Source organism: Catharus ustulatus, chromosome 11 (genome assembly GCF_009819885.2).
Source record: "Catharus ustulatus isolate bCatUst1 chromosome 11, bCatUst1.pri.v2, whole genome shotgun sequence".
Classification (NCBI taxonomy): domain Eukaryota; kingdom Metazoa; phylum Chordata; class Aves; order Passeriformes; family Turdidae; genus Catharus; species Catharus ustulatus.
The window spans coordinates 18,689,672-18,712,860 of NC_046231.1; the positions used below are offsets into that span (position 1 = coordinate 18,689,672).

Here is a 23,189-nt window from a genome sequence, read left to right on the forward strand (position 1 = left end):
AGTGGGATTTTGTTAGCTGTTCTGCCACCTCCTCTACTTACTTACACTTTGTACCTCTGTTTTTGTACCTATATCATGTTATTTTATCTTTTTAGTCCTGTAGTGAACAGCTCCAATTTCTTTATAGGGTGTAAGAGCTTTAGAGGCCCTCACATTTATTATAAAAATAAATAATCCCACTGGTACACAATTGCTATATTTATTTACAATTTGTATTTTGTCTTGTATATACCTTATTTTGCAAGTTTAAAGTATATGAGCTCTAATATTTTCCTTCAACAGTTCTTATTTAGGTGTGTAAATAACAGCTCAGGATTACTGGAAAAGCTCCCTTTGTTGTTCTTGGTTTCATAACTGGGACAGGCTAACATGCAGTGGTTTTTAAGTTTTAAACTTGGGCCATTGCTGAAGCTTTTGAAAGCAGGAAAGAGTAGAAATTCTGTTATGTAAGGCTGTTATCTCATAGATTTTGGAAGTGTTAAATAAATCAGCCTGTTCTGAAGAGCAGAGCACATCTGTCTGTGTGTTTGCACCGAGATGATTTTGTTGCAAGATAGTGGATGGTGAAACTTCTAAACTGAGACTGCTGCGTTGGCTTCATCCCTCCTCAGAGCAGAGAAATGTGGAAAACACTTCATAAATCTGGTGCCAAGTGATTCCAGCTAATGGCATTTTATAGCTGTGTATGTATCTATGTAGCAATATAAATAAAATACCTGGATTTAGGAGAACAAACATCCAAATCACTAGGTCTTGTTGAATGGCAGTGATCAGTTTTGTATCGGCATCTCCTGATCCGAATCGCAGGATGTCTTCGGTGGAGGAGAAACCTCTGATCTGGAATGGGAAAAAATCAGTGCTTAAATGGAGTGGAAATCATTTGCTGACATTTCTGGGAATCTTGTTCAGTGATTTGAATGACTGTGTAATGCTGCAGCAAGTGTTTGTTTGATGGCCACAAGAGTTTTGTTGATGCTCAATTTGCTGTTTCTCATTCTGCAGAAATACTGGAAAATGTAAGGCTAATACATAAACCAGTGTCTTTGCAACCCCGAGGGCTGATCAACAAAGGAAACTGGTGCTACATCAATGCTGTATCCTTCCCTGGGAAAAAATTAATGCTCTTAAATTGCTAGTTTTATATTGTATCTGTCAGAGGTTTTTTGGATTGTTCTGGTAAGTATTTTTTAAAAGTGTTTTGTTCTCCCAGATCCTGCTGCTGTGGTTAAAATGTTGAGGTGTAGCAGCCAGAAATCCAGGGGGATTTTGATCATTGAACCTGGTGTGCAGGGTTCTGCTGCAATCCTCTTTGCTGTTTGTTACCTGGGTCAAAATATTTCAGAACTGTAACTTCTCTGACTGAAACCCTTGTAATTGTAGCAACGTTTCCCCATGACTCTGTGCATCCATTTAAATGGTTATTTCTCTTTTGCACTTGAAGTGAGTGTTCTTACACTTGGGCTTTGTTTTGCAGTCTCACTGGATCATTTGGGTTTGTGCTGAGCAGGTTGTCACTGTTGTATCAGCTGTGTAAAGCAGCATTTAATTTAAATTAATCCTACTACAACCTTGCATATGGAGGATGAGCTACTCTTAATGAATTGGTGTTGTATTCCCCTGCAAAAATAACTTTTACCCTGAGGAACAGAAAGCACCTTCCCTCCATGCTGTATTTTGATATTAATGAAAATATTAATAATTAAGAAATTAAGAAATTAAGACTGACTGCAAGTGACACTTGGGATACTTCCAGCACTGATACTGCTAGTGAAAAATATTAACACCAATTTCAGGACTGATCATGGGAGATCCTAATAATAAACTATTTCTAAATTTCTAAGTAAAGCTTTTATCATATATAACCAGTTCTGCACCCTTTGGTTATATACTCTATACATCTTAACTCCCATCTTTTCAATCTTACAGTTTTACATTGGAATTTATTACTCAGTTTTTGCACACAGTAGGGATCAAATTATTTTCTCTTTTCAGCTGTTGAGGTTGATCCCTGATTTTGCCATTTCTCTTTCCCTGCAGTTTTTGAGTGCATTTCCTGTGTTCATAGCTCAAGTTGTGATGTTTTTAGAGCATTATTCTTCCAGCATGCTCTGGAGTTTTCAGGCTGCTCCCAGCTCTTTGCAGTGCTGTGTCTCACATCTCAGTGGGTTTTGCTTTGCTTGCAGGGGTGACTCAGCACCTTTAAGTTTCAGCTGGTTTCTTCCATTCTTCTCAGATGTGTTCCAGGTTGTCTCCTGCCAATTTTCAAATGGTTAATTCTCTGAAGTCTTTCCTATGAAAGTTCTTTTCCTCTCCTGCTCCTGGATGAAATGTTTCCTTACCCATTAAAGTTTTTGCCATGATTAAAATGTCACTGAAATCACTGCATGTTACAAGATGTTGGGATTTTTTTTAGTATAACTTCTGTACATGTTGTGATAAAACTTCATCCTATTTTCCAGTTTAATTCTTAGATTGATCTATGCAATAAAAATACAGCTCTGTTTTCCATATAATTTTGTATACAATTGAATATTTGGTTAATACACAAGATGCCATTTTCTGCATGTTTCCTTAATGCCACTGCATAGACCCTGCAAGCCTTGGTTGCTTGCCCTCCAATGTATCATTTAATGAAGTCCATTCCAATGTATTCCAAATCGCAGCGGCCGTGCACCTCCACACCAATGCTAGACAGTTTGTAAGTAGCTTGGGAAAAAGGAATAAAACTCTGGGGTCTGGCTAAACTCCTTCAGAAATACCTAACAATGGCTGGTGTTAGAAGTTGATATGTATCCAGAAATTTTTTGTGTGTTTTTGGGTGACAGTTTTATAATGAACTTGGTGTTTACACCTTGGCTTGTCAAGGAAGGCAGTTCCTGTTGCTTTGGGAATATCAGTTTTGTGTGGTGTTTAATGTGTAAAAATGAACTGAGACTGGTGCAAGGACCAACCTGGGTTTCACTGCCATGATCAGATGGATTGTTACATCTGAATTTTACCCAGATTTCATGGTGCTATTCTGATTTTGTGCTAGACAGTTTGTAAGTAGCTTGGGAAAAAGGAATAAAACTCTGGGGTCTGGCTAAACTCCTTCAGAATTACCTAACAATGGCTGGTGTTAGAAGTTGATATGTATCCAGAATTTTTTTGTGTGTTTTTGGGTGACACTTTTATAATGAGCTTGGCATTCTACACCTTGGTTGTCAGGGAAGGCAGTTCCTGTTGCCTTGGGAGGATCAAAATGAACTGAGACTGGTGCAAGGACCAGCCTGGGTTTCACTGCCATGGTCAGATGGATTGTTATGTCTGAATTTTACCCAGATTTCGTGGTACTATTCTGATTTTGTGCTAGACAGTTTGTAAGTAGCTTGGGAAAAAGGAATAAAACTCTGGGATCTGTTAAAACGCCATCAAAAATACCTAACAATGGCTGGTGTTAGAAGTTGATATGTATCCAGAAATTTTTTGTGTGTTTTTGGGTGCCACTTTTATAATGAACTTGGCATTCTACACCTTGGTTGTCAGGGAAGGCAGTTCCTTTTGCCTTGGGAGGATCAGTTTTGTGTGGTGTTTAATGTGCGAAAATGAACTGAGACAGGTGCAAGGACCAGCCTGGGTTTCACTGCCATGATCAGATGAATTGTTATGTCTGAATTTTACCCAGATTTCGTGGTGCTATTCTCTGATTTTGTGTTTTAGAGTGACAATTATATAATTTTATTACCTGTCCTTTTAAGAGTTAACTTGCTGCTCATGTGCAGTTGCTTCCCTTCTGTTTCAGTGTTCGTTTAATGAATGAGTTCACTAATATGCCTGTACCTCCTAAAGCAAAGCAAGGTGAGTGGGAGCAGGGGCACAAAGCAGAAAATGATGGGGAGAAGCCTTTGGGGTACAGATCTACGTGGGGGGAGGTGTTGCACCTTGGATTTTTTCTTCTGTTTGGTGGACCAAGTGTACAAGTGCAATAGGAGCAGTTTTTGTTGTAGGTTCACTTAATTGTGGAGCTGCCTTCTAAGAACATGCCCTTTCAAAGAAAATCAAGTGATACTCCTATTTTCCTCCACTTCCTTACATATTTCCAGCTGTTTATTTATCATATTGCTCAATTCTGCTCCTTAAATCCTGAACGCTCACTGATTTGGAACAAAATGGGGCCATAAGCAGTTGGAGATTGCCTGCAGGAATATTATCCTGGCTTCTGATTCCAGTGGGAAAACTTCAGATGTGTCTGATGTCTCCTGATACATATTTAGGCTCAGTGATGATTATGGAGTGAGGAATAGCTTTTTTTTTTTTAATGCAAATAAATTATCTTAAAAGTTTCAGTTGTTTAATCTTAATTTTAAAACCAAGTCTGTTGTATTTCAAACTTGTAGAAACAAGCACATTCCTGAAAGGTTTCTTTATGTAACATGATAAGGAAATATCAGGAGGAGCTGGTTGTTCCAGTGATTTCCAAACAGTTCAGACATTTCTGTGGTTTCTTTCTGTAAAACAAATCTCACTGGCTTATGCAATTTATTTTACTTGTAGGTCATTTTCTTGTATAGTTTTCAAGTGTAGTTCTGAGGCCTTGTGTTGCCATTAGGTTCTGTCAGGCTGTTCTTGAGGGTTTTATTCTGCAGAGAGCAAAAGGGATCTGTTAGAATTGCAAATACACAGAAGGTTTAAGGATGTGTGCTTTGAGTACAAAAGAAATGCAAAAAAATGCAAATAGCACTAAAAGTGCTCTTTTATGATGGCTGTTGATATTCTGGTTTATCTTTTCCTGATTATCTCTAAGTTTCTGCAGGCTGGTATGTTTTAAAACAATGTCTAGAGATAAGAGTTGTCATAACTTCTGAGCTCAACACCCCAAAATTACAATTAAAAAAGTGCTGGACTCCAAAAGTAGTGATGTATAAAGAGACTGTGGAGGTATAATGTAAGAAAACCTTTTATTTATTATCACTTACATTAATTCTCTTTCACCTTGCAGCTTTAGGTGATAAAATAGTGAGAGACATCCGACCAGGAGCTGCCTTTGAACCAACCTACATTTACAGGCTCTTGACAGTTATAAAGTCAAGTCTGTCAGAAAAGGTGAGACTTCAGATCCTTGCCTTGTGGAGCTGCATTGCAGGCCAGGCACAGCCCTTAAACCTCTGCAAAGCCAAACCTCAGGCTCTGCTAAATGCCACTAAAATCAGCTCATTGCCAGTTCATGGTGATGAAACTCAACTGTCTTGGGACCTGAATTGCAGGAAAATGTTAATTACAGGTTTGGCAGTTGGAGATGTCAGAATAATGGCAAAATTACTGTTGGAATAAAATATCTCTTTTTATAATGGAGTTAGCAATTGATTTACATTTAAGATATGAGCAGTTGTTCATTTTTATGGGGAATTCAGCTAAGATTGATTGAAGGTCCAGAAACTTTAAAATACCTGTTCAGGTTTAATTTCAGTGTAAAAGAAGATAATAATTCAAACCATCCTTTGGTTTGGCCTTGGCTTGACAGCAACTTTTAATGGTTGTAAAAGAAATGGGGGGAGGAAAATTCCAACTTACATGTTAAATGGAATTTGTATTGAGAAAAATGCAGAGTTCTTAAAGTCATTGTGTAGCTGATGTGTGTATTTATTGCTTATTGCAGTTTGAGTTTAACTGGTTAAAAAATAATTCATGTTATAATAAAATTTAAACTTTATTTGACATACCTTTAGACTCAGTAGTTGCTAAATTAATTTGTTCAGTGTCATGAACCTTCTGTTAAAAGGAAACCATGAAAAATCATAGAATTGATGGGAAAAAATATTTCCTTCAGGGCAGGCAAGAGGATGCTGAGGAGTACTTGGGATTTATCCTCAATGGACTACATGAAGAAATGCTGACCCTCAAGAAACTTCTCTCTCCACATAATGAAAGTTAGTGCATTTCTTTTTTAATAGCAAAAAATTAATTTCAAATGCTGATTTGGTGTGGTGATTCCATAATACAGAGTAATGCTTGGAGTAAGAATGCCATGTTTTAAAGGACTGGGACATAAGCAAATAATATTTTATTAAAATCTGGATACAGTGAGTCCATTCTGCCCAGTTCATGAATGATCTGAAGAATTACTGGGTTTCTGGAAAGGCAGCATGGCTCTGTCAATGCTCTGAATGACAATAACTCACATATCTGGTTCTCCTAAACAACAAAACTCAAACATTTTTACTGAGCACAGCTAAGCATTATTTGGGGCTAACTGGAGTTGATCAGTCTTGTCATTTATAACACCTGCAATGTCACTGGATTTTGACTGTCCATGGGAGTTCAAAAATATATCAGTGTCTTTCTCACTGATCTTTAAACCAACTGTTAAGATTTTTTTTTCTAATACAAACCAACATACTAAATTACTTGAAAATTCTTGCTGACAGAGTTGGAAGAGAATTTACTTTGAAAGAATTACTAGAATTTGTATGCTTGTAAAATGCCATTTTAGCTTATAGAGGCTTTAGCTTGAACCCCTTTACAAATAAAATCCTGCAAACCATAGCCAAGGAAGAATCCAGATCACTAGTTACCCAATTTCTCTTTGGTAGGGTAAATTTTTTAGGATATAAAGTCATACCATATTTTGTTCCTTAGCTGCGTGCAGTTTATAACCTCCTGACTTTGGCACTGGCTGGGAAAATATTTGCTAAGCTTTGGGTTCCCTGTAAAATACCTGTGCAGAAAAGGAGTTGTATTTAATAATGGCATAATTCTGTTTCCAGAATAACACTTGACTTTCTAATTTTCTAGAAACCCCATAAATTTACTACTAAAATTAGTTCCAACTTTGCTATTTACATTCAGTCATCAGTGAGCTGCCTTCTGTTAATACATGGATGTGCCATGTTGGGAGCAAAGCTGGAATATGCTTGTCCTCTTAATTCAATGATGCATGAAAGCATGATATCATCAGAAAATTATTTATATTAGAGATTTTTACCTTTCAAATCCTTTATCTGTCTGGATGTTCCATCTGTCACAAACCCCAATGTGTTTTTTTTTTCTTTATCACTCCAAGAAGTGTCGGTGTCCAACGGCCCTGAGGCTCAGAGTGTTCCCAAGGAGGAGGAGCAGGAGGAGCAGGGGGAAGGCAGTGAGGATGAGTGGGAGCAGGTGGGACCTCGCAACAAATCCTCAGTCACTCGCCAGGCTGACTTTGTCCAGACTCCAATCACTGATATTTTTGGTGGTCACATAAGGTACAGTACTTTTTCCTACAAGTTCTTGACTTGCTGTGGCTGAATCTTTTGAAAAATGTTTTTAATGAACAGACTGTTCTGAGATTCCATGAATTACATGTGGAAAAGGAGTTTGGAATATTTAAGCTTTGAATGTTGTCTAAGAATTCCAATCCTACAGCTGATCTCTCATGTTATAAATAAGTATACTGAGAGAGAATGAGATTTACAGAGTTAAATCTTAACAGTAAAACAATAAACTGAAACTTAAAATTGTGAATTATAGGTTATTAAACCCTTCATGCTTCCCAGAGAAAACTGTGTTTAATAGTAAATGTTCAAGTCTGGAAAAATGTAAATTGCTACAAGATGCTACTGGAATGAAAAGAATGTGGGATATCACTTCTCTGCAGGTCTGATACCAGACAAGGCAGAAAGTGGAACCTAAAAGAATATTTTTTGGAAAGGAAACCTCCTGACTTGTTTGGAGAGATGTATAATTTAAAATGAAAGCAAAGTAAACACTGACTAAAAACCTACAGCAAAACAAAACTGCTAGACTTGAAGAATTATTTTTAAATTGGAGACAGACACTTAATTGCTGGTGTTTGACTCTCTGTGTTGCCAGATATTGAGTCTAGAAGTGTGAATAATGTTGCCTAGTGCCTTCTGCCTTGGAAATGCTCTGAAATTATTTATTCTTCTGGGTTTTGAGCCAGACAGCTGGTAAATAGAATTATATTTTCCATAGAATTTGGCAGACAGGTGCTTGTAGGTATTGATGGAGCCCTGTTAATACCCCAGGTATATTTACCAGAATTGGTCACAATTGTTTAGATCTCTACATGACTCCATCAGTTTTTATATTAAAAATACTGAGATATTGCAGTTTTCTGTAGAAGTCCACAGAAAATGATACAAAGCAAAAATAATACTGGAAAAAGGCAAAAACTTGCCATGAGCAGCAGAACCACAGGATCCAACCCAACATCTGTTGGCACCACATCCACTTTATTTATCCTTCACAGCAGGGCACAGAAACACAGAAACAGCATCCCATGGGGTGTTGGAAAGCTTCATCCTCAGGGCTGGACATAGGAAGGACTGAATATAAAACTGCCAGTAGAATTCCACTAAATGACAGCATCAGAAACTGGAAAAACCCAATGGGAAAAGCAGTGAGGAGAAAATGATTTGAGTTGGGAAACTTCAGACTTGGGAATTTTTAGGCTGTCCTTGGAGGCTTGAGTCTATTAAATGTCTATTGAGGCATAATTACATTAAAACCCCACCCTATAAAGTCTTTCTTAGCAACATGAGGCTTAAGTGGGAAAATACCAGGTTTCCCTGAAAATTCTTGCAGTGCCTGAGTAATTTTTCATTTAAAATGATTCATTTTCCCATGTCCAGCTGAGATTTGTAATTATTCTAATTGGGGACATTGTTACAGAGAAATCATAGCCCAGCAAAAGTTTTGCTTTCAAATCAATTTCTGCATATCTTGTGAAGAAAGTGTCCTGAATAGATATTACAATATGATTTCTGCTTTTTAAAATAAAGGTGCTGCTGCTTTTATGCATTCTCTTCCCTCTAAAGGATAAATATTTGCCAATATTAAGCTGCACTGATTTTCTGTTGGTGCTTCAGGGCTTTACCTGAGTAAAAAGGGTTCTCTTTATTATCCTGAACATTAACATTTCCTACCTGACCTGGAAATATTCCAGCATGGCCAAATCAGTCAGAGCTGTGTTAATTATAATTCTGGTTTCAATATATAACAATATAATAATTTATATACATGAGCAAAATCTAGATACAGAAAATGATGGGAAGAAAATGAACTGCCAGTCCTCAGTGGAGCATAGTTTATATTTCCTATGGCAAGATTCAAGCAAACAATTTAAATTTAAACAATTTAAAATCACTGTGAAATTTGTCTTAGAGAAGTGACTGAAAAAATTGTGTGTTTTTATTGGAGAATCTGGAATCAGATTTTTACAGTAGAATACAGGTAAACACTGGTGAAGAGCTGTTAAAAAACTAAACTAACAAGAAGAGCCAGGAGGTGAATTTTTAAAAAATGCTTATCAAAATTTTCCGTCTTTTTCTTTAAACTTTGGATGCTTATCCAATAGCTTTGCATAAATAAAACAATTCAGTTCCAGTCCCATTCAGAATACTCTTAGTAGATGTTAAATTAATTTAAATTGGGGTAAATTGTTAAAACTTGATGTTTAACCTTTCTATTTGTATGTGTCACCTTGAATTAACTATAAATTGAGTTAGTGAATTAAGTCATTCTTCCTTGGAGGTTCTGCCTGATTGCAAATCACACTTTATGACATTTTATTGTCTTTGTTTCTCCACAGATCTGTTGTTTACCAGCAGAGTTCCAAGGAGTCTGCCACCCTGCAGCTTTTCTTCACCCTGCAGCTGGACATCCAGTCAGACAAGATCCGCACCGTGCAGGACGCCTTGGAAAGCTTGGTGGCAAGAGAGTCTGTGCAGGGATACACCACAAAAACCAAGCAAGAGGTGGGTTCTCTTCACCCCTTGCTCACAGCCAAGTGCTAAATTTTTAATTTAGTTTTCATAGAGATGTGGCTTTACAAAGAGTTGTCAGAACACACTTTAACAGAAGAGGTACGAACCTTCCCAGAGTGTCCTGCAGCACTGAAATGTCAGCTCTGAAACAAATAGCTGGGGTTTGAGGTGATATTATAATTTATTGGGGAATTTAATTAAATTAACAGGCTGAACTGTGGTAAAGGTACATAATATTATGTTCAACATCATAACTTACTGATTCCTGGGGATTGCCTTAGTGAAGGAGCAGCTCCTCAGAGTAAACTTCTTTATTTGACAAATAATACATTGTAGCAATAATTACAATAGAGAAGTACTTACAAGGAGGAAAAGCATGCCTTTAGTTTGGCAGTTTGAGAACTTGTGATAGAGGATAATAATTAAACTTCCCTCATTAAGGCCCTGCCTTGTTTCCTGTGGGGGGTGGTGATAAAGGCAGCTCTGGTGTGCAGGGATTGCTCACATGGGAATTCTGTGTGCACTGTTGGTAGCTCTGCAGTTGTAGGTGTTCCCTCTGACCTTCATGTCTGCAAGTTTTCAAAATCTTCCAAGTGAGAACAGAATTACATAAAGGATGGTTCATTTTCCATGAAAAGCAGAAATATGTTTACTTTGAATATTCAGAACATATATTTCTCCAGTTGTTTTCCATGTGTAAGGAACATTTACAAGCTGATTATGATTTGCCACAAAGATCTTGTTTTGCTTCCCATTAATTTTTTTTAGCTTTTACTGCAAAAGGTTAAAAGCTTTTGACTGACAACCCAGTGCTGGGTTGGAAGAAATGGATATTCAAATTTGGTGCTGCGTGATATTTCAGAGTTTGGATGGAAATACAAGCACACACAAAATAAATTCAAATTGAAATAGTGGGTTTTGTATTAAAATTGTAGTAAAAGCACTGAACAATTGTCTGTAGAACCTTGGAAAGAAAAAAAACTTTTTCCCCATGAGTTTCTATCCAACTCCAATTGGATTCTAGCAGAATCAAGCCATGTATTGAAAAACAATATGCCAATGGTTACCAATAAAGAGATTTTTCTCAATTAAAAATGGAGAAAAACCTTAAGCAGTTATTTTGAGAAATATTTTTATGTCTTCATTTCTAGGAAGGCAAAACATTTTTGTTCTGCAATTCTGAGCTCGCCTCCTGGTTTCCAAGCAGAAATTTTGTGGATTGTTTGCCTATAATTATGTAAAAATCACTGTTTAGTAGAGAAAAGTGTGGTCATAACTCATGTTTTTCTTTTTGAATATACTGAGTTCTCTGAAATAATGTTAGGATTGAAGATCCAGCGGGTTTCAAGTCACAAAGAAGCGTTTATCATAAATTAATATTGCAGTAATAACCTGGAGGGTTTACTGCTAGTGTATTTGAAATTCAATACTTATTTAAAGGAGGAATTTTGAGGAGGTAACAAAAAATGAGAGTTTTCTTCCTCTGGGTCTGTGTCAGGTGGAGATCAGTCGAAGGCTCACCCTAGAAAAGCTGCCCCCTGTTCTTGTTTTACACCTCAAACGCTTCGTGTATGAGAAGACCGGAGGATGCCAGAAGCTGATCAAGAATATTGAGTACACTGTTGATCTGGAAATCAGTAAAGGTAAAAGATTTATGAACAGCATTTCCTTCTCTTCATGGGAAAGATGATGTTGTATTTCCTACAGGTTTCTGTGTTTTCATTTTCTCCCACACATAGTTTTGTCCTCATCGTTTCCTGAAAATTTGGTCATTTGGGGTTTTTTTTAAATGATGAAAGATCTTAAAGCCTTTGGCACTTCTGGGCAATGAGTTGGCCAAATGAGAGCTTCCTGTGGATTTATGGAGTAAGGATATAGGCTGCTGAGGGCAAATATCCTATTGGATCTGTGTCCCTCTCTGTACAAGACTGCCAATACTGGATATTTTTATCACAAATTTAATTCAGAGAAGTGTCAAATTATTTAATTAATGAGGTGCTGGTGACAGGAAACTTGTGTTTTATTGAAAATGCAGCCTGAAGTAAACAATCCATAGTGCAGAGGTTAAACAAGGATCCTTTATTTAACAAGTATTTAAATAGTGTGAGATTGGAAATTGTCCAGCATCTGAAGCTTGCCAAAATAATGCCTTTTGTTTTGAGCTGACAAATGGACTATTAGCAAGCCAGTAGCTCAAATAGGAATAAATAAAATCAATGTATACTCATATCTCAACTGAAATCTGGACCTTGTCAGGTAGTGCCCTTTTGTTTACTTAGTGTTTTATTTTGCAGTTTCACTTCAGGAATGTAAGCATGACTTGGAATCTGAAATTGTTTCTGTCATTGTCTGACAGCAGGAATGAAAGGGGGAAAATTGAATAGTCTGATGTTTTACTTTGTCTTTTTTTCCCTTCATTTTTTGGTGGTATCTGTAAACCTTTCATAAACTACAGTGTTCAGCAAACCTGCAAATCCATTCCCTTGAGTACCAGTTATTAGAACCTTGATCATTCTTTAAAGGCTGTAGAAGAAACTTCAATTAAATGTTCTCCTCTGTGATAATGTTGGTTTCTCTGAAAAGTAATTGATCCTCTTGATGTGGAATTTCTAATGTGTGACTTTTTCTTCCTCCAGAGCTACTATCCCCTGGTGTGAAAAGTAAAATTTCCAAAGGCCAAAGAACCTACCGGCTCTTTGCAGGTATTTTATCTGCCTGATCCCTTTATAGAAACACTGGGTTACATGGAGTGTTTTCTTTTAAATTGCACTGGAGCAGCTTGTGGGTGTGAAAATCCATGTGTTTGGTGGGATTTGTTGAGAATTGGGAGATTTGGTGTGCTGGGGAAACTGATCTGGACAAGGGTTTGGTGCAACCTGGGACAGTGGCAGGTGTCCCATGACAGGGGGTGGGATTGGATGAGCTTTAAGAACCCTCCCAATCCCAAACCATTTCATGATTCTGTGTCTGTCCCACATGTGGACTTCTCCATGCTAGGGTGTCCAAGGCAGGGGACAGGGAAGAAGCTGAGCTTTCAGCTGCCATTCTATGACCTGCACCACCCAAAACCCAGGGATGCCCTTGTCCTGGTGTGGAGGACAGGTGTCTGCTAAGAAAGGCAGGAGCCTCTCTTTGAAATGGAGAATGTAAACCCCCTCCCTCTGAATTATTATAATTTTGAAATCAAGGGGCTCTCAGGCAAAGATGTGGGAATAGGAATAATGTTTTTTTACTAGGAAAATTAAAATAGAAATACAGTATTACAAAGAACAAACCCTGACACAGTCAGATACAACCTGACACCCGTCAGGCAGGGTGTTGGCAGCAGTCCCATCCCATGGTGGCTGCATCCTCCTGCAGTGACAGATGTGGCTCAGTTGGAGCAGTGCTCCTGTACTAGGTACAGTTTCCTCCAAAGGCCCAGTGATGATGTGGAAAGGTCCAGTTTTCCTCTGGAATCCAGTGGAAAAGGCTGCTTTGGGGTTCCAAATCTCAGTTTTATCTAGGTAGGAAAGGCTTGGCTTTTCCCCTTGGCTGGAGCATCTCCCAAAAGAGATGATGGAATTTTATCAGTCATACAATGGGACTCAATGGACCATTAGCAGGAGATACCTCCTGGAAGAAAGATGGGTTGTGGAAAAGATAAAAGATGACTGCCCCACCTGGTTTGAACAAAGGACCCATTAGCAGAGGATATCTCCCACAGAGAGAAGGATCACTACCCCACCTGTTTTAATAGCTGTCCCATTAACAGGAGATATCTCCCACAGAGATAAGGATCACTGCCCCACCTGGTTTTTAAGAGGTGACCCATTAGCAGAGGATATCTCCCACAGAAATAAGGATCACTGCCCCACCTGATTTCAACACATAGAACACACACTTTTGCTCACATCCCGTATTACAACCCAAGACATCCCTAAACCCCGAGGCTTTCCCTAGATCAGCAGCGTGGGGAGGGGAATCTCTGGGCACCATTTAACCCCTTCTGTGCCATCTCCACATGCCCACAGTTGTGTACCACCACGGCAACAGCGCCACGGGCGGGCACTACACGACGGACGTGTTCCAGATCGGCCTCAACGGGTGGCTGCGCATCGACGACCAGGCCGTCAGGGTGGTGCACCACTCGCAGGTGGTGAAGGCGGCCCTGGAGCGCACAGCCTACCTCCTGTACTACCGCCAGGTGGACCTGCTGTGACCCAACACCACCACCTCCTCCTCCTGTAAATGCTCTTCTGAGTGAATCTTTCCCTTTTTATTTTTTTTGTTTCGTTTTGTTTGGTTTTTCTTTTTCCGTTTTTTTTTTTTTTCCCTCCCCTGTTTTTATTCTTTTTTTTTTGTCCCCCTCGCGACTATGGGATAGAGTGATAAAGGAAGCTGCCGTTTGTGCACAACGTAGTTTGTGTTGGCTTTTTTTGACTTTGCAGAATGAAGTGGCTTGGTTGGAAGCCTCGTGAATCACACAAGAAAAAAAAATATTAAAAATGAAATAAAGTTCATCCGAGTTAATGCTGAATCCTAAGATAATAAAAAGGGGATTTGCATTAAATTCCCACTTTCTAATTGCGTAGTAGAAGAAAAACCCTGCACCAGCAACAGAACTTGTAGATTTCTGTGAAAATGTTTTATCTTTACTTCAGTAAAAAAAGAAAAAAAAATTAAAAAAAAATAATAAAAAGCTCTCTCTGCTTCCCCAATAGTTTTTTGATAAGTGGTGAAATATGAGCCGATGTGTATGAGATGGAAATGGTCCTTTGTGCTTCAGAACATGTACAAACTGCAGAGTTGCTGGTTCCTGATAGGAAGACACATTTTAATAATTGTGCGATGAGAAACTGCTTAAGTACACATTGCAGATCAAATATTTGGAGTTAAGATGTTAGTCTATATAGATGGGTGATTGTAACTTTATTGCTATTAAGAAATTTCAAACTGCATTTATGCTTCTGTGTACATGAAATTAAGAAAATGGGCAAAATAATTAAGATTGATATTTCTTTAAGTCTGCTTTGTTTAATTTTGCTGTCTGCTCTCCTATAATGTTGAGTTCCTAATTGTACACAGTTTAGTGATACCTAGAAGTATAAAGTTGTCGCCCATCAATAAAAGTCACAAAGTTGGTTTAAGGTGTGTGTGTGGGTTTTGTTTTTCCTCAGGTGTGAATCCTACCCTTGGAAACTCCAAAGGTTTCTGTCTAGCACTTCTCAAGGTGTAGGGAAACAAAGTGAAGATGATTTTTCTTTGCTTTTACAACTTCTTGAGACTTCAGAAATGTTCGTGTTTTGCATTCAGATGGAACTGAACTTGGAGGGGAGAGGGAAAGGGATGTGGCCGTGCCAGGGCTGAGCTCTGAGCAGCCAGGAGAGGGGATGGAATTCCTTCTGTGTCCTCCTGGAAACCCTGCACTGTTGGTTCTGGTTTTGTTTGTCTCTTCTTCAGCCAGCTGACATTGCCCTGGAGAACTTGTGGTAAAAATATTTCCTTGATCAGCTCCCTGTTGCTTTCTCTAAAATCTCCTATGTATTATTTAATTCTTTGATGGTGGTGGTGTTGTGTCCTTATTTCATCATGGGATGGTGGAAGCTCCCTGACTTGTCCTGACACTTCTGCCCTCTTGTGCTGTCCCACAGGGGAAGGAGTTTCCTGCCCAGAGCTCTGGAAGGAGCATCCCAACCCCCCATGGCTCTTTGGGATGCTCCTGCTCTGCTGAGAAGGTTTAGTGATGCTCTGCCATTGTTTTGGATGTCCAAATGTGTTGTTACGTTTTTCTGCTCATGCTTTATAAGTATTTTCTTATTTACAGATGGTCACTGCTCGTGATTTTGGTGCCATTCCACCAATCCCAGTTTTCTGTGCAAAGCTGACTTGGGTTTTAGCTGGTTGCAAGGAAAACTCAGCTCCTAGAGCTGGGGATGCAAAAGGACTTGGTGCTCCCAGGGCATCCCTGTGATGGGAATTGCCCCAGAGCCCCACTGGTGGGAACTGGGATTCTTGGGGAATTGGGAGGTTGTTCCAAAAAAGAAAGAAACCAGGTTTTGAATTTACTGTTCTTATTATTCACATCCTGTTCTTGGAACCTGGTTGAAGTGGTTTTCTGTACAGCAGAAATCCTGTTTTTAATTAATCCTGTGCCTGTGTTGGGTATTTATTTAGCTCTATCTCCAGTGCATTGTGAAAAAGTGCATTTCTGATAGTGCAGGTTGACCTGAACAGTCCAGAGAAAAGCTTGCAGGTGATCAGTAATTAATATTACTTAATAGAGGTTACATATGTTACTGTTTTAAGAAATGGCAAAATAGCAAATAGTCTAAAAATCAAGTGTTGAAATTCAGTGTGACTTGAAATTCTCAGTATGACTTAAAAATGAATTTTTGCATTTTTTACTGAGGATATTACAAATGTATTTGTCACTAGAAGGGAAATAGAAGAGTGTGGCAACAGTGATGTGGACACAGAGCCACGATTTTTATTGTCTCTATTAACTCCTCCCATTGTTGCAAAACAAGAGACTTGCAGCTTTTGATCATTTGCTCTGTGTGTGATTATGTAAAAGAAAAATGCAACACCGTCAATCCAGTGGTTGTTTACTGAATTTTAAACCAGCTTTTGGGAAATTGTGGGGTTTGGGGGTTTTTATGGTTGGTTATTTTTTTTTTTTTTAATGCACTTTAAGATCTAAAGTTTTCAAAATGAGAAACTGGATGTGCAGGTCCAAAGGGCTGTGGGGAAAACCTTGAGCCAGATGTGCAGAGGATGGGCTGGGGGAGGAGTGTTGTTAAACCAGAGGTGTTTGGGGCTGGGGGAAGGGGTTTGAGGTAGGAAATTGCTGTTTTGCACAAGGGATGATGTCCCTTGAGGCTGGGCTGTGCCAGCTCTGGGGGTCCAGCTCTGAGGCTGCTGCCAGGATGGATCCTGAGCTGGCAGCAGAGGGTTTTCTGTGTAAATGTGCTCTGGATATGCTGATTTTCTGTAGGAATGAAGAGCAAGCCTTGGATGTGCAGGGGGTGTTCCCAACCTGTTGGAGTTTGTGCAACTGGGGATTTATTTCAGACTGTCTTAATGACCCAAAGGATTTTTTGGAAATAATTTATATTTGTAAATAACCAGATGTGGTGGCTGCAGAGCTTGTGAATGCAGCTCACCACGTGGTTTGGGGTGAAGTCTCCAAAGGTGGGTGCTGTGTTAGGAGTCCTGAGCTGCTCCAGTCTGCAGATGTGACCAGGGAATATGGGGAGAGGGTTTTTATGGAATCCCAGACTGATTTGGGACCTTAAAACTCATCTTGGCTTATCTTCCACTAGGCCAGTTTGCTCCAAGCCCTCCAACCTTGCCTTAAACTGGGGCAGCCAGAGCTGCTCAGGACAGCCTGTGCCTCATCTCCTTCACAGAGAAGGATTTTGTGGGTATCAGTTCACATCTGACTTGTACTTAGTGCAGTCACTGGTGCCTCCCAAATTTTCTGAAATTGCTGCAGTTTGTGTTCTTATTTCATTGTTTTACATCAGCTTTTTCCTGGTCACTGATGAAACAGGGCACATTTCTGGGGAGTTGTTTTCTTAGCTGATGAAGCATCTGGGGGAATGTTCTTTAGAATGAGAAGGTGGAGAAGCTGCAGATGAACCTGGGTGCTCAGTCCAGGCTACCCCAAAACAGGAGAGCAGCAAGAAAGAACAAATAAGGGCTGACAGTGCCAAGTAATTTGTGTTTGGGGATAAATCCATCAATGCCTGGCTTTCCTTCCTGTGATTTGGATCCTCACTGTTAATTCATCTGCTGGAGCAGCCTCTGAGTTGCAGCGTGGTCGAGAGAGGAGCATCTCCACCCTGCTGGGGTGATGGATGTGGCAGGGATTTCTTGGTTCCCTCAGCTACAGACAGTTCAGGCAGGAGGGGAAGGAAATGGGGGGTGATTCCCCCAAACCTGAACGTGGCTGTGCCCAGTGCCCAGCAGGAGCAGCTCAGGAGCTCTGATTCCCCCAAACCTGAACGTGGCTGTGCCCAGTTCCAGCAGAAGCAGCTCAGAGAATCTGATTCCCCCAAACCTGAATGTGGCTGTGCCCAGCAGGAGCAGCTCAGGGGCTCTGATTCCCCCAAACCTGAACGTGGCTGTGCCCAGTGCCAGCAGGAGCAGCCCAGGGGCTGTGGTTCCCCCAAACTTGAATGTGGCTGTGCCCAGCAGGAGCAGCTCAGGAGCTCTGATTCCCCAAACCTGAATGTGGCTGTGCCCAGCAGGAGCAGCTCAGGGGCTCTGATTCCCCCAAACCTGAAAGTGGCTGTGCCCAGTTCCAGCAGGAGCAGCTCAGGGGCTGCTGCTCCCCCTGTGCTCTCACTACTGATGATCACAGACAATCCCTGCTGCCACTGGGTTCTCTTCACCCCCTTGTGCTCCCTCTGCTCCAGAGCAGGAGTCAAACCAGGGAATGAATCCCCTGCAGCTCTGTGCCTCTCACCCTGCCCTGCTTTGGGGCCGTTTCTGCCAAGCTGTGTTTGGGTAGGAAATAAAGGGGCATTAATTCCAGTGGAGATCAAGACTCGCTGTCTGCCTGCTCAATTAGGAGGGCATAGGGAAATCTGTGTCTCTTCCCATTCATTGGCTATTCCATTAAAAGCCTCTCTGCTAATATATACTTATATATGCAGCCTGCTTTATGTGGCTTTTACCACATATGAAATGGAGACGTTATAATCAAGGCAGTAATAACGAGGAATGATTAAAAGTAATTTCTGATTGTTTTGGCTTTGGTGGAACATATGACCCCAAGCTGCTGACTCAAGACAAAATGAGGTGGGTAAAAATTCTTGTTCCAGGCTGTGCTCATCCCTGAGCACAACCAGGCCCTGTGTATGTCTTGTACAGTGAAACCATCCTGGTGTATATTAAAAAAATAAATTAAAAAATCAAATCTTTGTAAAGCAGCCAGGTTGATGGAGCAATCAGACAGCCCAAACCATCCTACAGGGATTCATTTCCCATAGGGATATTTGCGGAGATTACAAAATACCAAATTCCTCTGAGGTCTGGAAATTATTTGTCCGTGGGTATGTGAGATTTAAAATGAGTTAATTCAGCTTTATGGTAATGGGGGTGAGCAGCACCTTCAGAGGGCTGTGAGTCAGGGCTGGGGAGCTGTGTGGTGTGGGGGCATGAGGGTTCAATGTGTTGGGGTAAAATTTGCTGTTCTGGGGAAATCAGGAACGGGGGGGCTGCAGCATCTTTCAGCTAATTGAGTAAGCCCCACAGCAAACTCACTGATCCAGAGGGAATCATAAGAACAAGGAAAAAAAAACCAAAACAAGAGGACACAGTGATTTTACAGTAAAGAAGTGCAGAACCTTCTGTCAGCCCAGTCCTGGGTGGTCTTTGAGTTGCCTGTGTTGGTGTCTGAGCTTTTTTTGGGAGCAAACTGCCCAAGCTGCACTGAGTAGCTCCTGGCAGGGCAGAAGTGCCAGCTCCAAGCTGGACCACGTGTTGTTGGTTCTCGTACCCAGTTTGTTTGGAAGTAAACAGAAACTCTTTGTAAATACAGCTGGGAGAGTGTGGGCAGCGGGGAGAGCAGCCAGAGGGGCTGGTGTGGCTGCACCAGGCTCTGGGGCTGACTGGGACTGACTGGGACTGACTGGGACTGGGACTGGCTGCCCATCTCAGCTTGAAACAGGCTGGAAGACACAACCCCAGTGATGACAGTCTGTTCCTTCTTGAGAAATTCTCAGGAAAATGGTGTTGGTGATGGAATAGCCTTGGTGCTGACTTCAGAGGGGTCTTTGCTCTGCTCTCCCAGCTGCCAACAATTGCTCCTCTGCTCTCCTCTGCTCTGCTGAGCAAGTTTGATAAACGTCCCTCTGCTTTCTGAGCGCTGCTGGCCTTAAACAAACCTCTGGGAATATCTTGTAAACTCCCTCCTAGTAAACAGTAAATAAAAGCAGTTGGTGTTTTGCCTGAAGAAATAAATATTGACTGGTTAGAAGAATAGGACTTTTTTTTTTTTTTTAATTTTTTTTCCCTAAGAACTTTGGAAAGAGGACAAGGATTTGGAAAAATCCAAGCTGCTTTTGTTGGATGTGGCAGCTCGCAGGAGCAGGGTGCTGGGTGTGGCAGCTCAGGGGACATCCCGGGGGATGCTCTGCCCCTGCTCGGGATGCGGATCCCACGGGAACGCCGCGGGTGCTGATGCCCGGTGCCGTGACACACTCACGTTGTTGTTTACGATCGTGGTTTGGGTTTTCCCTGTTTGTTTACTTCAAGAAAAAGGAAGGAACTTTTAGCTTGTCATTTGCTCAATCGTTTCCTTTCACAGTGAGTAAAACCACGGAGCTGGGTGCCAAAGCTGGAGCTGTTGGGACATCGGCGGAGAGGTGAGTCCTGCCTGTGTTTCACCAACTTTTTACATTCCCTATTCCCTGTAGCTCCTGCTCTTACACCGGAGGAATGCTGGGAGAGCTTGGGCAGCAAACTACAGAGTGCATTAATATTCTGTTCCCAGCAAAAGTCCGGCTCTGGAAAAAAAAAAAAAAAAAAAAGGGATGCAATGGGGTTTACTGGGGGGCTGGAGCTGGCGAATTAAATCCCTGTGAGGAGCAGGAATGGCTGAGACAGCCGGGAGGAGGCAGCTGCCTTCAGTCCCTCACAGAGAATTCCAATTCCAGTTCTGGAATTGCCCCTCCCTTGTCCCCGGGGCTGGCCGGGGGTCGCGGTCCCCCCTGTGCGGGGAGGATTCCCCGTGCCCCTGGAATTCCTGGTGCGAGTCCCAGAGCCGACTGCTGGGGACAGCACAGCCAACACTTTATAGACCAGGGGCTGCCCTCCTCCTCCTCCTCCTCCTCCCCGCTCAGGGAGGATGGTCCCGCTCCTCCGAGCCCCAATGACCGCCCTCGAGCAGCTGGATCCCAACCAACACCCCGCTCCTTTTCTCCCCCCTTTTCCCCTCCCTCTCCTTTTCCTTCTTGCTCCACGCCCGTTGTGACAGGAGATGATCCAGGCTGCTCCCCTCTGCATAAATACCACTGGGGAGCTCTGTGAGACTGCACTTGGTCCGAGTTGCTGAGCCCAGACCTTGCACCTCCTGAGGCTTATTCCATCCTTTCCTTCTGCTCCTCGTTTACATATTTCAGATACAATAATTTATTTTCTACGAGAGGGTTTGGAGGAGCTGCAATTACCTGGAGATTTGGAAGTACTCAGCAAGGTAAGTTGAAAGTTTCGTCCTGGCTTCTGAAATGTGGTTTTGGGGGGTGGTGGGAGTGCAAGAAATAACTCTTTAAAAAGGCAGAGTTTTAGTAACTTCTCCAAAAAGTTGTGTGGATGGTATAAAATAACACAATACTGTCTGAGCTTCCCTCGTGTGTGCTCTGCAGAATTTAATGCAAGATTAACAAGCATTAATCTGGAATGAATGGGAGGAGTTTGCAAGTACAGGAGTGGATTTCTATGCAAACAGAAAATATCCAAGGGATGCTGTTGCAGTCGCCAGGAGCTGATACCTGTGGGCACATTTGTGTTTGTGCAGCTCTGCTCTCCAGTCCTGTAGGAAAGGAATTTCAGTGTCACCACACGTGGTGTGCTACCAGTGGGTTTTCCGTGTGGTTTTCCATAGGAAATCACCCACTAGGGTTCTGTGGGAGTGGACTGAAATGGAATATCCAGACGTTTAGGGCCATGAAGATGCTGAGCTGTGGTGTGTTCAGTGCAGTGTGTCACTGTTGTCCTGTGTCTAGGAACTTGTCACCCTGCTTGTCTGGGGAAGCCAACACAATTCTGCAAAGCTTGCAGTGTGTGCATCCCAGGGAAAGAGATGACCTGGAGTTTAGTGCTTTTGTTGTGGTTTTATCCCTGGATTTCTTTGCACAGGTTAAAGTTGATTCCAGGCTAACACAGGCTAAAAGCTGATCCCACTTTAGAAGTTGATCCCATGCTAACTCCCCTCTGCTTTGCTGTTTAATTGCTCTCCTGACATCCTGAGCTAACTTTGCATTTTCCTCCCTTGTCAGCTGGTGCCCTGTGTAACTCCCCAGGCCCTGGGATGTTTTAGCTGCAAATTGTCACCCCTAACCCAGGAGCAGGCACCAGCTCCTGTGCTTCACCAGGGAGGCAGCCAAAGCTCAGAGTCCCTAAGGAGAGAGGTGACATGGGGACATGAGTGCAGGACCAGCCTGCATGTGGCTTCAGCAGTGTCTCTGCCAGGCTTCAGATGTGACCAGCTCTCCTGCTTTCCGTGCAAAGCAGACACCATCCATTAGCTGGGGAAATAGCTTTCTAAAAATAATCTTTCCCAAAGTCCAGTGCTGCACTTTAACTCCCTCAGACCCCAGAAGAAGGCCTCCCATTTCTCCCCACTTTGGACAGGCTTTGCAGCATACTCAGGAGTCCTTTTCTGCTGACTCAGCCGTTTCTGATGGCTCCCAGATGTTCACCTGGCAGCAGTGTCAAGGGCCTGCTGTGTTTAAAGGGAGGTTGTGCTCCTCTTGAACCCTTGAAATCCACAGCAGAGGCTTCCTCAGCTGACTGTCAGCTGATAATGTTCTGTGAATAATGTCCAACCCCAGCCTGAAGCAATGTGATTTCACTTTGACACGTGTCCAAGTGCTTCCTTGCACCTGGGCATGGGATTTTGATAGGAGATGGATGGAAATCTGAGAGCTTTCTGAAACGTGAGCATCTTTCAGCTGCTTTCAGTTAATCTGGCCAGGGAACCCTCTGCTCCCTGTCCCTCTCTGATCCTTTATCCTTCCTTGGGATGCTCAGCGCTCCTCACCCCAAGCAAAGCAGAGGAAGGGACCTGCACACCCCGAGTGAAACAGAAGATAAAGCCAAAATGACCTAATTTTGAGGAGGTGCTGGTATCCCTTTGCTGGCAAGTGGGACCCAGGGAAGCACATCCCGAGGAATAAAGCAGCATCTGTTGTGAGGTTTTGGCTGGCTCGCCCAGCCAGACGCGCTGGCTTCGCTGCGGAGCCGTGAGCGGGGCAGCTCCTCTGGCCCTCAGATGCTACAGCTGATTTTTTCAATCTGCCCTTTCTGAAAGTTCAGTGTTTGCCTTAGATGGGTGGTGGATTTGGGCTCCTGTTTAGCCAAGGGCACCCGGCCAAACGAGGGGTGCAACGGCCGCTCTGAGAGCGGCTGTTCCTGCAGGGAGAGCTGCCGGGGCTAAATGGCCACATTGTCAATGGCCCTGGCACTGCAGCTATTTTTAAACTCTTAGGGAAGTGCCTCAAAGTAGGAATTGTTCCCTGAATTTGGGTCAGACAGTCTACAAAAGCAACTGCTCCTTTTGCCTCCCCTACCCCTGCGCAGCCCGGTTGGAAATTCGGGTTCCTGCCCGGGGGGAAGCGAATGCTGCGGGCAGGACTGAGCAGAGGATGAGGTTAAAGGAGTGTTTGTCCCCTGCCACCCAACCTCCTGTCTCCCAGGTGTGCCTGGAGCCGGGCACAAGGCGTGTGTGTGTTCGCC

The 23,189-nt window shown here is 42.1% G+C and overlaps 2 protein-coding genes across 2 annotated transcripts in view; both read left to right on the forward strand.

Moving 5' to 3' along the window:
- Positions 1–14,872, forward strand: part of USP10 (ubiquitin specific peptidase 10) — a 45,290-nt gene extending 30,418 nt beyond the window's left edge. The window contains exons 5-14 of the mRNA XM_033069869.1: positions 1,003–1,094; positions 2,589–2,698; positions 3,782–3,837; positions 4,979–5,082; positions 5,807–5,906; positions 7,040–7,220; positions 9,569–9,734; positions 11,242–11,386; positions 12,380–12,445; positions 13,757–14,872. Of these exons, the coding sequence (XP_032925760.1) occupies positions 1,003–1,094; positions 2,589–2,698; positions 3,782–3,837; positions 4,979–5,082; positions 5,807–5,906; positions 7,040–7,220; positions 9,569–9,734; positions 11,242–11,386; positions 12,380–12,445; positions 13,757–13,944 (1,208 nt within the window). The 3' untranslated portion in view covers positions 13,945–14,872. The remainder of the gene's footprint in view (positions 1–1,002; positions 1,095–2,588; positions 2,699–3,781; positions 3,838–4,978; positions 5,083–5,806; positions 5,907–7,039; positions 7,221–9,568; positions 9,735–11,241; positions 11,387–12,379; positions 12,446–13,756) is intronic.
- A 5,697-nt stretch (positions 14,873–20,569) lies between these two features.
- The window catches only part of CRISPLD2 (cysteine rich secretory protein LCCL domain containing 2), a 29,447-nt gene continuing 26,827 nt past the window's right edge, over positions 20,570–23,189 (forward strand). The window contains exon 1 of the mRNA XM_033069929.2: positions 20,570–20,928. The gene's annotated coding sequence lies outside the window, so the exon portion shown is untranslated. The remainder of the gene's footprint in view (positions 20,929–23,189) is intronic.